This window comes from Zeus faber (genome assembly GCF_960531495.2).
Source record: "Zeus faber genome assembly, chromosome: 21".
Lineage (NCBI taxonomy): Eukaryota > Metazoa > Chordata > Actinopteri > Zeiformes > Zeidae > Zeus > Zeus faber.
Window position 1 is genome coordinate 13,453,570 of NC_137208.1, and position 24,584 is coordinate 13,478,153.

At 43.8% G+C, this 24,584-nt stretch overlaps 1 protein-coding gene across 2 annotated transcripts in view; it reads right to left on the reverse strand.

Moving 5' to 3' along the window:
• Window positions 1-24,584, reverse strand: part of chchd3a (coiled-coil-helix-coiled-coil-helix domain containing 3a) — a 92,219-nt gene that overhangs the window by 47,762 nt on the left and 19,873 nt on the right. For both annotated transcript variants that reach the window (XM_080022079.1, XM_080022078.1), the window contains exon 5: window positions 12,555-12,735. In XM_080022079.1, the coding sequence (XP_079878205.1) occupies window positions 12,555-12,735 (181 nt within the window). The remainder of the gene's footprint in view (window positions 1-12,554; window positions 12,736-24,584) is intronic.

Below are 24,584 nucleotides of genomic sequence, written 5' to 3' on the forward strand. Positions count from 1 at the left end.
AAGGTCTGTGTGAACTTTAATTGAGTGTGGCCAAGCGTGTGGCCACGAAGGAACTGGAAAGTTTCGTTTCCATTGATAATTAAGCATTGCAGAGTTTTAACAACGTCATTCAAATAGTGATTTGCATTCAAGGTTAGGAAATAAGGAATTGGAATAAACAACAATAAATAACATTTGATTTTTGTTGTTAGGCTACTTTACATCCTTCTCAGTTTCTATAAATGTGCTGGCCTGAAATAAAAGTAGGAAAGCAGACTGCCTGCTTGAGTGACTTTTACGGTCATGATAAGTCATGACCGTAAAAGTCATCATGTGAAGCTCTCAAAACAGGCAGTCGCACCGGACTGCCTGTTTAGGAAGCCCCTCATCCCTAGGCCTGTCAATTCGCGCTCAAGCGCCGGCCCCTGAACTACCCCGCTTATATTATCATCATCATTATTATTATTATTATTATTATATAGGGGTATAGCAAGACCCCTCTGGTAGAATGATAGCCTTGTGGTGCAGGAGTTACATTTGGCATCGGTGTAATTTCTACAGCTTTATTCCTTTAGTTCCTTCCCATTTGCTGCTAATTGTCCAATGATACTGACTACTTCTTTATTTAATGATCCCACGATCAATTCTTCTCCTATCCATTTATGCAGTCGCTCCCACTTGGGTGGAATCTTGTAAGTGTTCAAATAATTCTCTAGTTAAAAAAACAAAACAAAAAAAAAAAAAAACGAAAGGAAACAAGCCCTGCAAGACTGACATCTTCTTTGAATCGGGATGTTCCGCCGTGCCTGACGAGGTAAGTCCACACAACAGCCCGGGGGATTGGGCTCAAAGATAGGAGCCAATCTAGGCCAAACGGTCTGAGCAAATTTATTCAAATCATAGTGTCCCACTGTCTCTTTATCTCATTCAAAACTAAGAGACAGAGCAAGCCCCCTTCCTCCCTTCATGTCACGCATGGAGAGAGAAAATACGATGAGAGAAAATTGAACCAACTGCTTTTTTATTCTATTTTTTTTTTTTTTTAAATACCACCAACGAGCGGCAATTCAAATCCCAGCGAGTGGCCTTTAATACCTGAAAAATTAAATTGTTGGTCCATTATCAGCTATGCCCAGTCGCCTGTATCTAAAACGCGACAGCTTGTATTTGAAGTACACAAGATTCTCCAAAAGAGGCAGGACAGACTGGAGACCGCAATTTTTCAAAGGGGTGGAGGGAAGATGGGGTGTGTGGAGTTGTTGCCTTAAAAACGTTAAGCTCTAACCAAGTCATTTTCAAGCTGCCCGAGCATCAAACAGAACACAGTTTAAGGACAGAGCCAGTAGTTATTTTCTCCAGAAGCGCTGAGAGGATGAGCTTGGTACGTGTGTATGTGTGTGTGTGTGTGTGTGTGTGGATGTATGTGTGTGTGTGTGTGTGTGTGTGTGTGTGTGTGTGCGTGGATGGGAAAACAAAAAGTCACTCCAGGCGTGCGTATGTGCTTGCCTGTATGTGTGAAGGATTGAAAGAAAAAGCACGCAAATATAAAGTGTGGGGCTGATCATTTAAAGAAAAGGTTTCATCTTGAACAGATGTAACGGCCAACTGCAAGATTTTTTTTTATTTTTAAAAAGGCTTTGGCTCCGTACGAACAAACATTTATTTAATGTCAAAGTCAGCCAACTAGAGGACTGAAGAAAATTCTGTCAAGAATACAGCTTAGCCCCACGAATACAGCTTAACATCCACTTTAGGCGCACTTAAACAGATTTTGGTATGCAAACACAAAAGCAAAAAAATAATAAAAAAATTAATAAAAAGGAAGTGTGGGAGTCTAGGGGTTTAGGGAGGGAGATGGAGTCTTTCTGGCGGTGGTTTGCCAACATGGCGAGAGTTTTTATCATAAGCTTGAACAAAAAGGCTCGCTGGCGACAAGTGTCAAGAATAAATACCAATGATGATGGTGATGATTATGACAATTTTGGGCACAGGAGGAATGGCGTTCCGCTCCCTGGCTCCTGGTCAGCGTACGAGCCTGTGCGGCGAACATTAAGACAGCTCCCTTCCCCGAGTCAGATCCAATCAGTGCTGCGGGGGCGCAAATTCGGCCAATTCCAGGCAGCTTGGCGGCCGCGGGAAAGGGAGCCGTGCTGCCGTATGCAGCCGGGGCTTGCCAACGCCCCTTAACGAAACGGGATCGTCCACCAAGAGAACATCCGCAGTAGCTGGCAACGCGACGACCTCCATCACAAACAAAAGCTACTGCCGACCTTAGATGACACGACGTGACTCGACAGCCTTTTCCTCGCCTCAATTTTATCCAGCTCAAATCTCTCTTCCCCTGGAAAAGAAAATTGTCAAAAGCCTTGTCATGGAGGATGCGAGGGTCTCTGGGTGAGTTGAACCAATCGCCACCAGGAGACAAAATCGTCGCCACAAGGGGGGCCGACCGGGGCTCGCCCAGGCCAGTGTTTGGAGCAAACAAAAGATTGATGACCCAGGGTTTGATTGAAATGTCTGCCTCAGGGTTGGAGCCAGTGTTGAGAGTGAAATGATGTGGCTGGTGATTGATAGGCCACGAGGACGGTTTGGGGGTGGGTCGTCGTAAAGCAAAAGAAGGGATAGAGGGGTTCTGCGAAATCAGAACAAAGAGCCACAGGTATATGGATATAAACCGTCAATGAGATGCATTTGTGAAAAAGAGACATAATATATATTTTATTTATGTCTCTCTTTCATACTCCAACAAACCAAACCTTAACATATGGAGTTCACTGAAGATCTTGGCTGGTTTGCGTCAAGCTTTTTTTTTTTTCCACATGTTTTCTAATCGATGTTGTTGGGTAATTAAGCAGTAAATTCTAATTTACCTTTTATCTAATTAGTGATGTACTTTTGTGTAATTACTTCATTCAGCAACTCCTTGACAAGGCCCTATTGACCATAAAAACATCGTGTCTATACTTGATTGTCTACTGAATCAATGAAGACTCCACTAGACACTACTAAAGAGGAGTAGATGAAGGGGGTCTGTCCTAACTAAGTTACCAAGCATGTTGGGGGCAGGACAATAGGGCATTCGACAAAATATGTGTTGGGTCTTTGGACTGGGCGCTTCGACACCAACTCTGTACCTTTTACCTTCTGGTTGGTTTTCTTTTTTATTACATTTTAGGAATTTAATCTGTCTATTGTTGCAGTTATTGCAAACCACTTTCCCAAGACACAAAATGAGAAATACTAATGAAGTAAAATAAATCACAGGTAGTTTACACTGAACTGGTTTTGTGAAGGCTGGATTTAACTGCCAGCAAACATCACAATTATAAAAATATTATAAACAAACTAAATCACCCACCACCCGCTTGCACTAGCCTTCCCGTTGGCGTAGGTCCCCCTTGAGTGGCAGGACATGGGTGAGCTCTGACACGGAACACGTTCCCCAGACGGCAGAACCCCAGGAACCCAACAGCGTTGACAAGGACAACACACCCCTGGCCGCGCTGCTGTGAAGTTTCAATTACTGGTAGACTATCTGGCGAGCTCCCCGCTGCCAGTCAACCTGACACAGGAGGCAGCAGCTTGTATTGGACAGGCCTACGGTAGGTGGACGCAAACCAGTGAGGGGTAGAGGGAGAGAGAGAGAGAGAGAGAGCGAGGAGAGAGAAGCGAAGACGAAGGGAGATTAAAACCCTCTTTCCAGCATTAAGCGACTCACTTTGGTTCTCAAAAATTTGATTTTGCTTGCATCATATTCACATTCCAAAGGACAATTTGCAGTTCCGCAGGCTTCCAATGATAAGAACTACAGTGACCAAACTGACAAAAATGTCCCACTTAAGATTGATTGACTGCAGCTACATGTACGATATTTGTACAGTTGGTTTACAGATGTATGCAAACATAGCCAGAAGTTAGGAGCTAAAACAATCACACAATATGTGGGGTGAGTCAGGTTTTGGGCACACTTTTTAAATTTAATTAAATACTGTACACACAGTACATGAGCAGTTTACTGTTGGTAGCCTATAGTAATATTTTTTATTATTATAAGGCATGGTTTCCTTTTGTTATTGCTCGGTTATTGCTCAGCATTAATGTCCTTTTTTTATCCTCTGTGTTTTTCGTAGAGAATAAAAAGGAAGTATCTGAAACACAACAACGGCATTATGCACAGGCATGGTTGAGGTCTCGTTAGAACCGGGATGTTTCAGACATCTCGTCATTCAAGTTCGAACAATATCGATCCACATTTGGAGAACAAATTAGTGAAAAAACGTTAGTTAGTTTCAGGAGCGGGCTGCTTTGTGGCATCATCATCATGATCATTCCCCTCATCACTCCCCTCCAGCGACTTGCGAGAACGACATCTAGACACACAACTTGAGCCGGGGCTGCGTTTAAAGGAAACTCGGAAAACTGAAACTCGCGCTGCGTTTTACAAAACCCCAGAAAAAATACACTCCATCATCCAGGAATGATCGTAATTCTGACTTGCTTGTTCTTCAGGGATATTTAAACTATATTTAAACACCAGAAGACCATTATGCACATTGATTGGTCCAGACTTTTGTCCACACAAACTGTCAAAAACAGTCAAAAACATATTCCGTGTTTGTGTCTAAGTAGGCACAAAACTGTACTCCTCAACACTCTCTTTGCCATTACACGACCGTATAACCGATAGAAATGGCAAATACAGCATTGACGTACATGACACCGCGTTTGGGGGCAATTCTCCCAGATCATTGTGTGAGTGTGAGTGTGTGTGCATGTGTGCGAGTGTGTAATTGGTGCGGCTAATGCTGCGGTGGCTGTGGCCATTATAAGTGAGCGCTCACAGCATTTCTCCCATTGTGTGGGATGTACAGCAGAGGATGTATGGGGTCTCGCTGCCAATCGTGACCAGCATCTCGATGAGGGGACCAATCAATATGGGCTCTAAGAGGGAAGCACAACAACTAGCCCAGCCTTAGATTAGCGTTACTGCAATATGGATGGGCACAAAGAGCGAGGTTGGAGCTGGCTCACCTTCACTTCACTGAGGTTCAACTCTACAGCAATAAATGGTCCCATAATGACAGAACCTACACTATGGCCAGAAATGATCAGGGTTTTAGGTGTTTGACTCAAGGAAACAATACCCTCCTTTTCAATTTTCAAGTTGCCGTCTTCCTTAAAACAAAAAATCACCAATGACTGTCATCTATTTAAAATCATATATATATATATATATATATATATATATATATATATTTAAATATATATATATATATATATATATATATATATTTAAATATATATATCCACACACACACACACACACACACACACACACACACACACACACACACACACACACACACACACACACACACACACACACACACACACACACACACACACACATTCCTCCTGCAGCTCCCCACACACCTGAGGTCCATCAACAATCAGAATCCGCAGTATTTATTCCCCGGTCTTCCATCCACCCATCGCCTGATCGTCAGCTAATTTACCTCTGTTGGTATCTCTCATGGCTCCGTCTAAATTTGAGAATTTGTTTGTTCAGTCTCCATACTAACCTGCCTATCTTCCTTTCCACATCCAAGCCGTTACTGTCCTGCTTCATGGAGCCTGGCTCCCTGTCCACCCGTCTGGAACCTGGATCCCTCCTCATCCACACTGTCCCTGTCCTGTCTCGCCTCGCGCTGTCCTGTAGTCCCGCCTTCCAGGACACGTCCGCCCAATCCAGCCTGATTGGGTCTCTCCCGTCGTCACGCCAATGACTCTTAATAAAACTCCTTTTTTTTACCCCGTCTGCCAGCTGCCTCTGTGTCGTCCATTTGAGTCCCTCCTAGCCCTGGTCGTAACACCACGAAAACAGCCGACACATTGGCGCTCCGCCGTGCAGTCCTGACCCAGGGCGCCCTCCTGGGTCAGCACGACCAAGCACTCCAGGACTTCGATGACCACCTCAGGAACATTTCGCCGGCCGTGAGTAGCCGTGGGGCCCCGCCCCGCTACTCCAGCACCGCTTCCCAACCTGGCCCCCAGCACTCCTCTCATCCACCGGGAGCCCCACGTTCAGGCCCCAGTGCCATATCACGGCGACTTCCAGACATGCCAGGCTTAAATGGTCCAGTGCGCTGTGGTGTTCGAGCAGCAGCTGTTGTTCTGCTTCACCGAGGGCTCGAGCATCGCCTACCTCATCGCCTCCCTGAGGGGGGCCGCTCTCGCCTGGGTTTCAGCAGTGTGGGAACGTCGAATTCCCCAGAGATGCTCCTACAAGGTCTTTACATGGGAGATGAGGAAAATCTTCGATCACCCAGTTTGTGGAAAAGAAGCTGCATAGAGGCTCCTCTCCCTCCGTCATGGTCCCCGCAGCGTCTCCGCACTCGTCGTGGAGTTCCAGACTCAGAGATGGCCGCGGAGATCGTCTGGAATGACGGGGCACTACAGGACACTTTCCAGTATGCCCTTAATGACGACCTGCAGGAGAGTTAGCGCTGCGAGACGACCCGCTCAACTGGACCAGCTGATAACCCTGGCGACCCGGCTGGAAAACCGGCTCCGGAGCACCCGCGCAAGAGGTGGGTGCGGACCCAGTCTGTACTTCCTGCTTAGTTGGTTACGTCCTGGTCTCTGGCTTCAGCAGTCCCCAAAAACCCCCAGAGTCTCCCGAGCTGTTCCGAGTCGGAGCCCATGCAACTTGGGTGTACTTAGGTCTTGCCTGTACTGCGGCCAGACTGGACATCTTAGGACCACATACACTCTACGTCCGGTAGGTTGGTACGACTCAGTGGAGGTATGTACCAGCCGAACAATTTCTAACCCCACCCCTCGTCTGTTGCTCTCTTCCACCCTCTCCTGGGGTGGTCTGTCTCGTCAACTCTCAGCCCTCATAGATTCCGGCGCAGACGAGAATTTCCTGGATAAGGGAGTGGAGCACCAGTTGGGCTTGGTGCCCGTTCCCCACTCCGTACAAATGGGGGTCAAGGGTCTGACTGGGATGCGTCTGACCTGGATAGAGCACAAGACGGCCCCCCTTGATCTGCTGCTGTGGGGACCACCGGGAGGCTTTGGTTTTCCACCTCATCGACTCACGTCAAAACCCCCTGGTGCTGGGTTATCCCTGGCTCCTGAGTCCACAACCCCCACATAGACTGGACCACAGGTAGAATTACCGCGTGGAGTACCCACTGTCACAGCCACTGTCTCCATTCCGCCTCTGCCCATTCATCAGTCACACCTCCAGTTTCCCCCGAGACCCCACACCTGTCCTCCGTCCCGGAACACTATTGGGATCTGGGTCAGGATTTTAGCAAACAGCGTGCACTGTCCTTACCGCCAGACCGCCCCTATGTCTGTGCTATTGATCTGCTGCCGGGCGCCCCTCTCCTCTGCAGCCGGTTATATAACCTCTCCCAGCCGGAGCGGGAGGCCATGGAGGCATATATACGGACGCCCTCACTGCCAGGATCATCCACCCCTCATCGTCTCCATTAGACGTCCGGGGCCTTAATGACATTACGGTCAAAAATAAGTATCCCCTGCCCCTGATTGACTCGGTTGTTGTTCCACTCCGTGGGGCAACACATTTCACAAAACTTGACCTCCATAACACTTGGTTCCCATTTGTAAGGGGGACGAGTGGAAGACCGCCTTCAACACCCTACTAGGCCACTTCGAATACCTAGTCATGCCCTTTGGTCTGTCCAATGCCCTGGCGGTGTTCCAACTTTGCAATGGGAAGCCAATCAGGTTGGACAATCAAAAGCTGATCTGAAAGCTTCATCTTCATCTTCACCAATCACGTTTGTCGATATAGAACTAAGCCTTGCCCCATCCCTCATGGACAGGTTGCGTTTATAAACAAAGTAGACACGCACATGGAGCGGAGATGGAGCCGCAGCGTCTAGAACTCTGAGGTGAAACAGAAAAATGATGTGTCGTTGGGACACATACGTCCATAGTTTGGAATTTTTTGGGGATATTTAAGTTCCGACCCAAAGCAGACGGTAAATATAAATTGTGTAAAATATGTTGATGGGACATCCCGACGAAGATGGACAGCACCACAAACTTTTCTTTATTATATTATTTATTAAGACCTACTTGCTATATTTATTTTGATTTGATCAAAATTTTACTTTAGTGAAATGTAAATTAAAGCGGCTGCACTTGATCCTTATTGTTTAAGAACAGAAATTATTTGATTTCAAGTAGTAATATTTGTAATTTTTATTTATTTATTTTATAAAATGGCCTTTACTGACGGGACTAATTTTATTTTGAATATTCAATATAAAATATTATACATCTACATGCCTTGATGATGTCATTCTCTATATAGACTGCTTATCAATTGTTTTTAAGCTCAATAAACATAATTGACCGGAATGTCTCCCATTTGTCCATGAAATTGAAATCTTCCAGGACACGTTGACCGGCACCGATTTTTTCTAACAGAAAGTCTGGTTCCGGGCTCTGCCAGCAGCACACGCCCCGCAGAGGGCACCACGGCCCGGGCCGCTGCACAGGGCAGCGCGGAGGTTCAGTTAAACAATCACTATATCACTATAGGCAGGGGTCGTCAGAGAGTCATGGAGAAAGTGTCCCCATTATGTAGGTCTCGTTCTATATGCACTTGTTTCATTCCATAAGGAGATGTAAAAAATATATATATATATATATATATATATATATATATATATATATACATACATACATACACACACACATAATCATAATACAAGGTGTGAACATGTGCAGGACTTACAAGGACAAAAGAGTGAACAAATCACCTCTGAAAGCTCCATCAGCCTCCAGATTGTGTGCTTAGTACAGCAAACCCCAACCTCTCCCGAGAGCTCATTTGCCAACTTATCGACTCTGGAATCCAAACCCATTTCAATTTCCAATTACCAAGGCTTATGTGGTTTACAACAATGTAAATGTAATTTGTCGGACAACCGTTATGTTTCAATGAGAGGAGTGTTGAAAAGCAATCACATAGATTGAAACGAGCCCACACACCGGCGAAAAAAAACCCACGGCCAAATAATACCTTTTTGAATATCTATCCCAGAAGTCAGTCCAACTGTAATGCAACCAAAGTAAAACATCTTAAACAGCAAACCCAGACAAGAAATCACACGAAAAAGGACAATAGAAAATACGGGAAGGAACACACACAAAAACCACCAATGTACTTTTTAATTTTCAAAGATGGAACTAGAGAAAGAACTGTCTCAGCCAATTTGGGTGGGCTCCTGCACCAATGGAGTTTGGCAGAGAGAAATTACAATGGCTGGGGCAAGTCTCGAGCAAGAGGATGTCTTTTATAAAAGGAAAAGTCCATTTCCAGTTGTAAAGAACAGCAGACTTATAAGACCGTCTGACAGACTTGACAATTACACAAGTACTGTGAACAGTGCTGCGCCTCCGCTGATAACCCCTTGGATTCTATTAAAACTTCGGCACTCCAAAAGAATGCTCATGGAAGGAAATTATCACAGAAGCGTGCACACAGACACACAATCCATTTGAAAGTCATGAGACATTTTGACAATGACTATTTTGCTGCAGTATATCTCCAAAAGTGCTTTAAAAGGCTGTGCTGAGGCTACCGGAGACAAACACAAACCGATGCGATATAGATAGTATATATTGATTGACTGCATAAGAGTGAGAAATTAGCTATCACATGTACGTATGTGCGTGTGTGCTCTGTGCGCCAAATTTCAACGCCACTGCAGTGCTTTTTTATGCATTGTTTTAAAGACTTGCAATAGCTGTAGGTTCGCCTTGGGGCTAAAAGCCTAGGCTTTGTTCCATAGAACAGTGAGAATCAATTATTGAGTAATAATCTGCCACATGTGTGTGACGTTGTAAGGATACCTGCTGGGTTTTACCTGGGTCTGTAGCTATCAGAGAGTAAGATGTTATTAAGTTATTAATTAATAGTTATTAAGTTAAGATATTTTAAGACACTGTGGTGTGGGGGTGGTGGTTGTTAATTGAGTCCGAGATCAAGAGTGGCTGTATGCCTGTTGTTCGTCAGAGCAATCAACGAGCACACATTATATCACACACACACACACACACACACACACACACACACACACACACACACACACACACACACACACACACACACACACACACACACACACACACACACACACACACACACACACACACACACACACACACACACAGCCCTTTTCATGACACGTTTCCATCTGCTCCGGGCTTGTTCCATCTTGCCCACTCTCTACACTAAACTGGTACGTTTCAACCGCATCGCCTGAGTGTGTGTCAGAGGGCCCTGAGAAAAAGCCACTCGGATAGCATGTTGCAGGCAGAACTGCCACAGAAACATTTTAACTACATTTATGACAACGTTTTGGACAGATCATCTTTCTTTTCAATTAAGTATTGCAAGTATAAAGGTAAATGCTGTCTATATATATATATATATATATATATATATATATGGTATACAAAAGAGGTGATTATAAGGCAGAACCAGGGTAGGTTATGAACTATGTAATTCTATGAACTGTTATTAAAGCGGTTTCCTTTCGGTCAGATAGCAAGCTAAGTGATTAGCTACTGGAATACATCTAAACATAACTTTTTTCCACAGGAATTCAGACAGGTAAAATACAAGGACTTTGTTGAATTTTTCTCTCGGGGCAAGAATGAAGGTAAGTATTAAGGGTTTATGGTTTGCAGATCAAATATCGTAAATTTTGACTCAGATGCAGAAGAACTCGACTGATTTTGACAAAAATAGCTATATGGATGAATAAAATTAAACAAAATATTCATGTTGCAATCAAAATCTCATGAATTTCCTAATAAGCTCAAAGACTATTTAAGGACATGCAGAAGCCCTGTTTTACATACCTGTGCCACCCTCTCTCCTCTCCTCATCACGCTTCCCTCTCTTCTTCACCCGCCAGATCACGTCACACTACCCTCCCGCCCTCCCTGTCTCCGTCTCCCCTTTCGATTTGACCGTCGTTCCAAGCGAGAGATCCCTGATACACTTGTCCCGTGGCATGGAATCACATCGACCCTCTCCCTTTTCTCTCTAAAATGATTCATTTTTTTCCCTTTACTGCGATGAGCGTGTGAAATGAGCTATATAATCAATAACGCAGGTTTGTAAACAGAGGCTGCACTCCGGGGGAAAATATGTTTTCTGTAAAAAAAGAGAAAATGCTCTGTGCTTGTGGTGAAGAATGCTTGTCTAACAATGTTTACAAGGGCAATTAAAAGTAAATAAAATCACAGGCTGCATAAATGAAGGTAGTTTTCCAGAGGAGGGCAAGATACATGGCAACATACACAGAGCACAGCAAAATCAAAGGACAGAATTTTGAACTCTACCTGGAAAGGTTCTTTAAATCTATAGCTTGAGACGGTAGTTCTCAACTGGTGGGTCCTGATCCAACTGGATTACGGCTCTATTTATAGTGGGCCGCAGGTGAATATATACATCTTTTTTTTTTTTCATAGATCTATATAAATATTCTTTTGTACCAAATTTTAGATTCTGTGCTGATATTTTGAAACGCTGTTTACAACTGCGGCATTTGAAAAGTCATGACCTCATATCATGAACATCCCACGGTTGACACCATCATACAAAGTTCTTAGCCAGGTCAAATTAACAAATGAATCAAAATGAATCTGAGCAATTCCTCATTTCCTACACTCCTACAAGTTTTCCACATCAAAGCTGACCTTAACAATGCACCAAAGTGTTTTTAGTTTACTACACTATTGATTTTTTGAAATACAAGACATTAGTTCAAACTTTAAATTACTTTTAGGTCGTGACTCAGTGTCTACATAATAAATGTGGAGCTGAGAACAGTTGAGAAGCACTGCTTAATATACGCTTCAAAAAATGTCTTCCATATTGTACGTGTGTATGAGTGTTGGTGTGTGTGTCTGAGGGTGCATTGATGTCAGTATTTAATAGCCCAGACCCCCCCCCCCCCGCCCCCCCCCGGGGGTCTCTTCACTGTGCAGTTACCGTAGTGACAGCTCATTCCAGAGGCCTGGAAGTCAAAGTGAAAACTGGCTTTTACCAGAGTGGGGTCAGAGGGCTACATCTAGAGTGTGCGCGCGTGTGTGTGTGTGTGTGTGTGTGTGTGTGTGTGTGTGTGTGTGTGTGTGTGTGTGCACGCGCACACAGGGGGTTCTATGGATTACTGCTCACAGCCAGGCTCACACACATGCACGGCTGGCATTTGTCACAGTCCCAGGTATGACTTGTTGATTACAAGGAACAGGTAATGTTCTGTGAGCGTGTCTGTTTGCTCGTGTGTGTTGACATGGTAACAGAAGAACATCCCTGTGAACACATTTTACGGTCATCACATTAAGTTGTACATATTGCTCTTGTGGATGTTGTCTCTGAGGACAAGCTCATGTTTACATGTGTATGAGCTTAAACATATTATTCAATATCATGTAGGATATAGTTGATGCACATGCATTATGATTCATGACACGTTCACCGTGACATATCTGTCTGCTGCCTGTTGCTGACTTACATAGATTTGAGCGCGGACCCTCTCATCCTCTGCCGCCACCCGCTCCCTCAGGACGGCCTGTTGCAGGGTATCCTGGGTCAACACTCGCTCCACCGCAAGGATCCTCGAAACCTGATCCTGGACCTGCGACTGGGCCTCAGCCCGGGCCAGAGCGGCCGCCTGGACCTTTTCCTCCTCAAGCCTGGGGGAGCGCAAAAGACAATATTTCATTATGATACACTCATTAAAGGGCTTCCGACACATTTCAATTTCTTCACACACATTTTATTTTCAAGATTAATTTAATGTCATAATTTTATGTGGTGTGGTGTGTGGATGGGATGGGTTTGAGCAGCCACACCTGACCGGGATCTAGGTGATCGGGTCAGGGTGGCTGCATCCCAGTTGCTCATTGGTTGGGCTCACCAGCAGCAGGTTTAAAAACCCCATCCACAAACACACTCGGGATAGGAGCCCTGCCATGACATGTTCCATCTGCTCCTGGATAATTCCACCTAGCCTCCTCTCGACAATAAACTGGTGTCTACACCACTTGGGTGGCGTGTGGCAGGCAGAACTGCTACATTTTAGTTTCTATTTTATGAGCAGGCCCAACCTCTGGCCCAGGAACCAAATGTGGCCTGCACATCAATTTAGAGATGGAAAGTTTGCAATAAACTCCACAAAAGTTGGTTCAAAACTAAATATGATTAAATGTTCTCCAATAAAAGGTTTTCCGGTTGTCCCACCAATTGCCATTTCACAATTTGCTCAGTCACTTTCTGTGAATTATCATATTGACAAATTGGCGAAGTTAGAAAAATGTTTCTTGTTGCTAGTTAAATTAATGTGAGAAATACCTGGAGGCTAAAAGTAATTAAAAAAAAACAATAAACAGAATTGCTATGCAGAAGCTGCATGAATAAATATGAAAAAACATCCCAAAATATAGTTGTACGCTTAGTGTTTGTGGGTGTGTATTTTCTTTTCGTTGTTGTAGCCACACTGTTTCAACAAAAATAAAATGTTGATTTGTTTGAACCATAAGCTATTAAGAAGTTGAAAATCTGGCCTCAAACAAAATGTGGCTGAATACAGGTTGTTACAGATGAGGCTCAGTCAAATGTTTTCCATGGTCTGCTATTTGAAAATTAAACAAAAATCTGGATACATTTTATTATTGCATTAAAACAATAAGTTAATCATAATAAATGCAGTATCATCACATAATAATCAAACTGGCACATTAGAATAGCCAACAAAATAAAGAATACAGTTGAAAACTTGCAAAGAACCTGACATTTTGTCACCAGGAAACTGTAATAAATTAGTTTGGTTATAATTCTTCACTGAATAGATTTGACAAACTAGTAGAAAAAATTTGACCAAGCCAGTCGTTGGATTTTGTGGCGCACAGAGACCGATGAAGCACTCATTCTGCAGAAACACAACTAGGTTCTGAACCCTGTCACCGGGCTCTCATAGTTGCCTGGCAACACACTCCCTTCTCAGTGACGGTTGGCTTGAACGAGTTTTACAGTGCCCTGACTTAAACAGTGGTGAAGATGTAAAAATTAACCAAAACAACGGGTAGCCTAAAAATGGGAATTGTGGTGGAGCAACAATATGTGACATTTGTGGCACTAACAAAAAATATGAGACTTGCATATACTTCTTAGGAGTAAATTCTCCCGAAAACTTTTTGTATTTTGTTAAGCTGTCAAGAAGGCAGTTTCCAACAACTTGACCTTTGTACATCATTAGAAAAAGAGGAAACCCAAATATGGAATGCAATCAAAATATACGATTATTCTGTTCTATTTACAAAGAAACGTTTTGAATTCCTGTTGTCTGTGTTGTTAAGTGGACTAGTGTAATATGACGACACTCGGCAAACAACACACTTCATTGGGGTATACTGCAGTATTATAACTAGCTGGTACACATCAAATCCAATCAAAGCAGCTACAGTGTAAGCCCCCGAGCAATAGCAACAGTTTGTCCGCGTGTGCCAACTATGACTCATTCCGACGTCAGTGGAACACCCAGACCAGGCTAGGATAACAGGCAGGGCTGTCCAATATGTAGCGTTTTTTTAACGTTTCTTTTGCTCGTTCAAACATAATCACATAGTGGATCGAACACATACTTCCAGTAAAAGACGCTAAACACTTGAGTTTCCGCAAGGCTTCATTATTTTTCTATCTTTTAAGAGAGCAGACTGAATGACGAGTCACCAGATGTCAGGAGCTACGAAATTCACTTTTACCTACCAATAAGGCAACATGATACTCATGTTGAGAACGTGTTGAACCAGTGAACAGTTTGGTCGGGATGAATTGTGACTAATGACGAGTGTGTCTAATTTGCTCACAATAAGAGCGGATTCGGGCATTTTGTTTTTGATATTGTTCATTATATTTCAAATTTATGGAAATCACTGCTTAAGCACTTGTATCAATGGCAACAATTAATATTCACTTTAATGAGTTTTGGTTGGCAATTAGAACAAAATGTGACAGGAGTGATGTACCTGTATTCAGAGTACAAAACATACAGTTCGGCAAGACTTGAAGAACGTTGGAGAGATTAGAGAGAGACAGGTTGAGAGAGATAGAAAAGAGGACAAAAAAGCTGCAGAAAGCCGAGAAATAGAGTGAGAGACAGAGAGCATGACAGAGAGCACGCAAGAGATAGAGAGATGGAGAGAAAAAGAGTGTCAGAAAGGCATGTTTGGCCCTGAGGAAGTGAAGCAAAGAGGAACGGGGTTGGAGAGAAAGAAGGAAAAACTTGGAGCGAGATGGAGGGAGAGACCAGCCATGTCCAGTCTCATAGTCCACTGGGCTGCACACGTCAGCACACTCCATCCATCATTGGGCTCTGACTCTCACTCTGTCACACACACACACACACACACACACACACACACACACACACACACACACACACACACACACACACACACACACACACACACACACACACACACACAGAGCTAATGGCCTCTTACATTCACCATTTCCCCACAGCCCATGCCTCCCTGCTTGCACTGCTAATGTATCGAAGCTCCTTTAACTCTAAACTAAGGCTGCTGCTACGACTTCTTCGGATCATCCAAGATCTGGGAGATGAGGCTGTTATCTTCAAAGCAGACTATTTCAGAGCAGAGCAGACCATTTTCCTTGACCATCTGAAAACAGGCCAACGGTGTGAAAGCTAAGGCGGGAGGCTGAAGCCCTGAAGAGAGACTCATGGTGTGAAAATCACAAGTCACCAACAATGGAAACAAATACCACAACCTTGCAAAGAAAACCCACAACCTTGCAGAAAAACTCTTAACTTGCCACTTCGCAAGTGCTAACCCAAGCAAAGACCACTATCACTGACTGGATACTATCTGTCTGCCTCACCTCTATTGCTTTCCCAATCATTATTGCCCTGTCCCTGGGATATTGGACACATTTTTCATTCAGCTGGGGAAGATTGGCATGGGGGGGGGGAGTAGAGCTAGAAAGAGGTTGAGCGAGGGGGAGCACCTACATATGGGAACCAAAACCATTTCATCATTTTCTTACAGGATGATGTTTGTTGTGACAATTGATGGGGAGAGAGACATTGGTAGGGAGACAATAGTCTTCCACAGTATGAGAGGATAGCGACCGTTTTCATAACTCAGGGAGTAGATACTTGACAATAGAAAGATAAAAGAGAATGACGTCAAAAAATGAGTCGGCAAGTCAGAGCCATGAAGGTACCATTCATTTGTGTTAGTGTGTGTGTGTGTGTGTGTGTGTGTGTGTGTGTGTGTGTGTGTGTGTGTGTGTGTGTGTGTGTGTGAAGAAGATGTTGCAAACACACGGAAGGCTGGAACAAGCCGGGAGCAGATGGAACATCTTCATGACAGGTTCTCCCTGTGTGTGGGGATGGTGGTTTTACCTGTTGCTTAATCGATTGCTTTAACGAACAACAGGCATACGGCCATTCGGATCCCGGGCCCAATTACCTAGACCGAAGACAGGTGTGACTGCTTAAACCCCGCCCACCACCAGCAAACGGACAGAAAAAAAAAAGAAAGAAAAAAATACACTAAACTGCCTGGATTCTGAAACAGAGTTCCAAAACCTCACATAAACACTGGACTCTGAAACAGGGTTCCAGTACCTTAAATAAACAAAAGTGTCAAAAAAACAGTCCCCTTTCCAGGAGACCTGGAACCCTGTAACAGCACGGTCCATGGGTGAGCCTCCCCAGGGCGATGACAGACTTCCCTCCTCCCTTCCAGAGCTTGGGGCCTCGACTGCTGTGCTGGCTGGTGGAGGTGTGGTGGCTTGGGCTGTTTGGAGGGGTGATCTGGCTGCTGGGCTGCTGAATGGTCCTGGCGGTGGCTGCTGGATGGTCTTGACTTGGCTGCCGGGCGGGGCAGCTAGCTGCAGGCAGTTACCCATGATGGATGCTGCCTTTTCTTCTCTACCGGTCGTCCACTGGACACCCTGGGTGCGGCTGCTGACAGTTGGGAGAGGGCTGGTGCTGTGGCCATCCGTTGACCTGCTGGTGGCTCCAGTGCATCTTCAGAAGACCCTCCTGTGTCCCTTCCCCGTGCCGGAGAGTCCCTGTTCAGGTGCCATTGTAGCAGATCTGCCTACCACACCCCATTAGAAATCCATTTTTTAGGGCCCTCCGACACAGAGACACAGGCAGAGATGTTGTAAACACACCAGTTTATTGTAGAGAGTGACAAGATGTAACAAGCCAAGACAGATGGAACATTGTCATAACAGAGGCTCCCCCTGTGTGTGCGTGTGCGTGGGTGGGTGTGTGTGTGTGTGTGTGTGTGTGTGTGTGTGTGTGTGTGTGTGTGTGTGTGTGTGTGTGTGTGTGTGTGTGTGTGTGTGTGTGTGTGTGTGTGTGTGTGTGTGTGTGTGTGGGAATAGGGGTTTTAACTGTTACTCGTTGATTGCGCTAACTAGCAACAGGCGTACATCCACCCTGATCCCGGGCCCAATTATCTAGACCCAAGACAGGTGTGGCCACAACATCCCCACACCACAGTGCGTTCATTTGTGTAAATGTGTGAAAGAGTGTTAGCCTCTGTGTGCATAGACACACAATATTTTCCATTTTTCTCGAGCAGATGGCCTTGAAAAAGAGAAATCAAATATGCTTTGGGAACTTGGAACTGCTTTATTTTCTAAAGGCACAATAGACACATTTTTTGTTTTTGCTTATCATTATGAAGTTAATGTTGAGCGCACAGTGTAATGGCGATAAAATAATGACACCATCTTCGTTTAGATTGGTTCCCTGTAAGCCTCAATATCACTATGCATTTCGACTACCACCGGGTATGAACTTCCAGGAAAATCGATTGACGGATCGATATACGCCGGTGCGTCACAGGAAGCATGTCAACCAATTCGTAACCATTAGCGGACATGGCGGAGCAATCTACTTCACGTAGATCATAAACCCTTGATTATAAAAATGACTTATTAACATTGGTTGAGAAATGTAAACCTTATAGTGCTTGACTGCACTACAACCTGGCCATAACCTGCAGACTTCAGGTAATGGCCAAGGGCCACCAACAAAGCTCTGACACTTGAGGAAGCTATGTTGGAAAACCTGGCTGCTGAGTGGTCGTGCAGTAGGCATACGTTTTCCCTCCATTTTGATGGAGAAACAACACATAGTCAATGTCTCAATGCTCCACAGTAGAGCAGCATTCAACTTCATGCAAATTGGCTTGCTGCAATCACAAACTTTAAACGCCTTCTCTCCCTCTATCCTGATGCCTGCTCTTATTAAAATATAATGGTTGCTTCATGAAGCTCAAACATTCTTGCCTCAGTTGACATATTGTGAGGAGTCAACTTAGTACCAAATTGTGTCAAACTTGTTGTGTTTCTTTCAACAGTACAGAAGACCATTCAAATACGGGGTATACGATCTGCAAGCTTCAACCTTTCGCCCAAGCAAGAGCATTTCCTGTCCCAATGTGGACGACCTCTCCCTCTCACTTCAAACTTAACTTGAATATGCTTGCTAATGCTTTATGTTGTCCACCTGTCATCTGGCCGGTTCGACAGCCTTGGTACTGTTGGTCTGGGAGAATTTATTTTGACCGACTTGCATAACCGGGCAACCTTAGACCAAGCGCCTCAGAACAAAGGAGTTTAAGGACTTCATGCAAAATTGATGTAGAAATAATGTCGCTGAATGCTGCCTATGAATTTTTTATGTGAGTAAGCCCTCCCCCTGCCCACATGTGATCACACACACACACACACACACACACACACACACACACACACACACACACACACACACACACACACACACACACACACACACACACACACACACACACACACACACACACACACACTTTACTCATGGGTACTATGGATTGCTGCAAGGCAGTTGATATAGGCCATATGGGAGGTTCAGAAAAGGAGTGAAAGGGTGGGGGGCAGGCTAATATGATTGCAGATAAGATTACGGGGGGTCCTAACTCTCCTAAATGGAAGTGAAAGCCATTTTTGCCCAATATCCTCTGCCATTTCAAAACATGCATGCTCTAGAGCCAGGACATAACATCACAGCGGATGTCATTTTCATTTTAGTGCTGCCCTCATAGGACCTGATGCACAAAGATCATTGTATCCTGTTCTGATATCATGCACATATCAACCACCATCCATACCATCTAACCTCCCTATACTCGGGACGGAACTGTGGAGATATACTGTGGCGCACCACAAGCAGAGAATGTAATTTCCTTTGTGCCATTTCTTTATATGCCATTTTTATGTATCCTGCTGTAATTGAGGTGGTCTTCATTATGCTTGATTTATTGACTACCTTTGATGAAAGGAGGAAAAAAGAAGAAGGCAAGAGACAACAACCGGTATTGGAAAAGGATATACACTAATGCAGTGTACGTCTGAGCTAGGCATCAAACACAGACTAATAGTAAAGTAAATGATAAATGGAATTACATAGTGTTCGTAATTGTAAATGGTAAATGCAATAGTGCTTTTCTACTCATGACATCCACTCACACAGCTCATGCACTCATGCATACATTCACATACAAAAACACCAACCAGCTACCGTAGTTGGGAGCAGTTTGGGGTGAAGTTACTTGCCCAAGGTCACCATTGCCAGCGATATCTGCACCCCAGAAGTCTGAATATTCAAGGTGACGTCTTGAGGAGAAGTTATTTTCCTGCATGTCACTACTATATGCAGGACAGGTTGTGTCATGCACAGCCAACATTATGTGTTTCCCTCTATGGCTACCTGCATTTTGAAAACCTTTATGTGTCATGTTTTGCATTTTTTGCAAATATGTTGTATTCTTTTGCGGAACCACGAAGTTGGAATGTTCTGGGAGATAACAACAAGCTAAAATCTGTAAGTGAGACTGTCTGCATCCATCTGATCCAATAAAGAATTCAACAGGCGGCCTTGGCTATACGAGCGAGGGGGAGATAGAGGCACAGGCAGAAGGTCAGTGTTCTCACTCAAACGTCTGGGATGCAATTACAGCACACGGGCAAATAAGGTCTGTTTGACTACATTGTGAAATAACAGGCAAAAGTTTGGAGACAACAGTCAACATTACTCTCAGACATGTACAGACACACACGTATAAGTACACACACATGGGTGTATATACACACACACACACATACACACAATCTATAACCACCCTGTCTACAATTCCCAGATCCGCATCTCCTCTAAGTACACACAGAGCCCCCTAATGTGTTTTGTGGACCACCTGGGGAGCGGTCCCATTAAAGGGCCTTCTCTCATCTGAGTGTAATCTGCTGAGAGATAGTTCCTTCTGGAACACAGTGCCTCGGAAACCATGCCACAAGCTAACGGGCTGACCGCTGGAGGGCTGCAGAATGCTGATGGAGCAGAAGTGCTCGAGGGAACAGGGAAAGAAAGAAAGTGGAATTGAAGGGAAGAATAGGGAGGCAAAAGATGAGGTTCGGACAAAGGGAATACAAACTGAGGAAAGAAAGACAAAGAGGGACAGAGGGAAAGAAAAGAAGGAAAATGGAGAGGGGATGAAAGATGGTGAAACCAGGAACGGGGGAGAGGGGAGAGAGAGAGACAGAGAGAGAGAGAGAACGAGAGAGAGAAATGCAAGTCATAAGAAGATAGAAACAGAGGGAATAGCCTGCGTGAGAGTCCTTTTCTCTGCAGCGGTTCTGCTCTGATGCGTCGCACAGAAGGGCCACTGTCAAATCTGCTCCATGCAGCCGCTTCCCGCTACAAATGAGTAATGTCTGCACCCAAAACACGCTCTTCTGCAAGAGCACAAACTTCTCTCCAGTTGAAGAGAACATGCACAGCCAGGACACCTGGAGATCTGCTATGGCACACTCACTCAAGGACAAATTAGGGTATCTCGGGATGGGAGGAGTAAAAGGGAAAAAAAAAGCTGAATGTAATGGAATAATATATTAGAATATATTAGAATATTTAAAATAACAGTTTCAGTTTACTATTGCAATTTTATTTAGACTTTCATTGAACACCATACTGCCTTCTTTAAATATATTTACTTTGTAGTTGTTAAAATGTGAATCATTTAAGTAAATTAAAACTTGGAAAGGCTGACTTCATAGACTATAATACTTGACTAGATTTGAATGAATCTACCACCTATAAATCCAGACACTGTAGCATCCAATTGTGGGTTTCATGATCATCCCCCTCTCTATTAGAAACATTGCCAAACCTAAAACACCAACATCTTTCAGATCCGCAAACATAAACAGATAAAAATAAATTGCGCTTTGCGAAGATCAATATCGGAGCCCAGGAAAACTGAGAAAGCTTGAGCAGCTCATGGTGTTAATGGCCTTTCATTTTGGTTTGTATAATATAGCACTTTAGCGTGTTTGGAGAGAGAGAGAAGATTCAGATGTTTCTCTATTTTTCAGTGTCTATGGTAAACCACAGTACACCCTGCTGCCACCTGACAGGCAACAGACAGCTAAAAATAATACAAAATAACAATGGCACAAGGCAGAAGTTAGTCTTAGCCTCAAGAAAATCTAAGATATTTGCAATCCCTCAATAACTTACACATTAAAAGGAGTTTTGTCCTGGAATGTGCGCTTCAGGGACTTGAACCACCATCACAATTCAATTACCTTTAGAAGGCCCTGCTGACAAAAAACGGGGCATCCTGTGCCTCCCAATAGTTTTAATTAAAAGATAACAGTATGCTCATGTTTTGTTCAATAAATACATAAGAACTGAAAAAATAGTCACACAAAAAAAGCTATGTATTGGACTGCTTTTGAATATTGAAAATGACATTCTGAAACAAAGTTGTGAAAGCTATCTAATGCCTCAACAAGAAAACAAAGAGATATCGAGACAACATTTTCTTTACATGGACAGGACCAGTGACTCTATTGCAAGAATGTCAAAACACCTTCAGCTCATCTTCGTCATTTCATGCTGAGAAAATAATTTCTGGATATTGTGATAATCAAAAGAAAATAAAGGCGTAAAAACACATAAAAAAATCAAATGCATTCCTATTTGGGAAATTTTAGTTCACGATTAATAGTCATATAAATGACCGAGATAAACATTTTTGTTCATGTTACGCAATTGTAGTACTCTTATAATAGCCTAATAACACATATATACCTAGCGGGTGGCGGAAGCTCTGAATCATATTTCGGACTTCAATCTGACCGGTACGATAGATCCAAGTCAGTGTTAGCAGCGCGTACTGGACTTCATTTTCCTCGATGATAAGTCAGTTCTCCGACGGCGACACGGAGAATGACAGCGCTGCTGTCAACGGGATATTTTCACGCACCACAGGAGACCAACGATACGTCCGTTGTTGTTACAACGGAAGAATCGACGTGATGAAGTCCGTTGAGGTTGGTGACAAATTTTCAGATTTCGGGATTTTCTGAGACTCGTAATATTGATAGACTCTACATTTTGTTGTGTAGGCCATACTTTTAAACTCAAAAATAATTCCACTTTTATAAAACATGTATATTCTTACTGTTAAATAAAAGCTTTTTTAAAAACAAAATCAGTTGTGTGTTGTTGAGCTGTTTGTTATTGGCCCATTCAGCAGTATGTTAAGTAGCCATGAGGCTTTGTTTGTCCGCCAACCCCATTTGCATTCTGGGGGCTGAATGAACCTGGTGTGGGTAAAACTTTGGAGGTGGTTATCTCAGAAACACGGTTTGCCACACCCTTGTCATTAACAAGTCATAGCTTTAAAAATGTGTGCTTGATTTGCACAAGTGACACCTTGTTTGGAAGCTCCGATTCTCCACTTTCAAATGATGCGGGGAAAAAAAAAAATCTCGAAAGCCACCAAATGACCCTAAAGTTTGCGGTGGGTCACATATGAAAAATAAAGTTCTGTGTTTGCCTTTCAGGCTTTAGGTTAGGGCTGAACGATTAACCAAATTCAAACAGACCTGGCCTACAGGAAAGAGCAGTTTATATGTTGAATGTATCCAATGCTGTGTTGGTCATACTATAGAATGATTTATTGCTTGTGTTTAGTGAAAAATACAAAACATAAGGAACTTACAAAAAAATACTACTAAATTGCATACTAAATCACAATATTGGTCAAAATATCGCAATTAGATTATTTTCCCAAATTGTTCAGCCCCACATTAGGTCATACAGTGGGGCAAAAAAGTATTTAGTCAGCCACCAATTGTGCAAGTTCTCCCACTTAAAAAGATGAGAGAGGCCTGTAATTTTCATCATAGGTACACTTCGACTATGAGAGACAGAATGGGGGGGAAGAATCCAGGAAATCACATTGTAGGATTTTTAATGAATTAATTGGTAAATTCCTCGGTAAAATAAGTATTTGGTCACCTACAAACAAGCAAGATTTCTGGCTTTCACAGACCTGTAACTTTTTCTTTAAGAGGCTCCTCTGTCCTCCACTCGTTACCTGTATTAATGGCACCTGTTTGAACTCGTTATCAGTATAAAAGACACCTGTCCACAACCTCAAACAGTCACACTCCAAACTCCACTATGGCCAAGACCAAAGAGCTGTCAAAGGACACCAGAAACAAAATTGTAGACCTGCACCAGGCTGGGAAGACTGAATCTGCAATAGGTAAGCAGCTTGTTGTGAAGAAATCAACTGTGGGAGCAATTATTAGAAAATGGAAGACATACAAGACCACTGATAATCTCCCTCGATCTGGGGCTCACACGCAAGATCTCACCCCGTGGGGTCAAAATGATCACAAGAACGGTGAGCAAACATCCTAGAAACACACGGGGGGACCTAGTGAATGACCTGCAGAGAGCTGGGACCAAAGTAACCAAGGCTACCATCAGTAACACACTACGCCGCCAGGGACTCAAATCCTGCAGTGCCAGACGTCTCCCCCTGCTTAAGCCAGTACATGTCCAGGCCCGTCTGAAGTTTGCTAGAGAGCATTTGGATGATCCAGAAGAGGATTGGGAGAATGTCATATGGTCAGATGAAACCAAAATAGAACTTTTTGGTAAAAACTCAACTTGTCGTGTTTGGAGGAGAAAGAAAGCTGAGTTGCATCCAAAGAACACCATACCTACTGTGAAGCATGGGGGTGGAAACATCATGCTTTGGGGCTGGTTTTCTGCAAAGGGACCAGGACGACTGATTCGTGTAAAGGAAAGAAGGAATGGGGCCATGTATCGTGAGATTTTGAGTGAAAACCTCCTTCCATCAGCAAGGGCATTGAAGATGAAACGTGGCTGGGTCTTTCAGCATGACAATGATCCCAAACACACCGCCCGGGCAACGAAGGAGTGGCTTCGTATAAAGCATTTCAAGATCCTGGAGTGGACTAGCCCGTCTCCAGATCTCAACTTTATAGAAAATCTTTGGAGGGAGTTGAAAGTCCGTGTTGCCCAGCGACAGCCCCAAAACATCACTGCTCTAGAGGAAATCTGCATAGAGGAATGGGCCAAAATACCAGCAACAGTGTGTGAAAACCTTGTGAAGACTTACAGAAAACGTTTGACCTC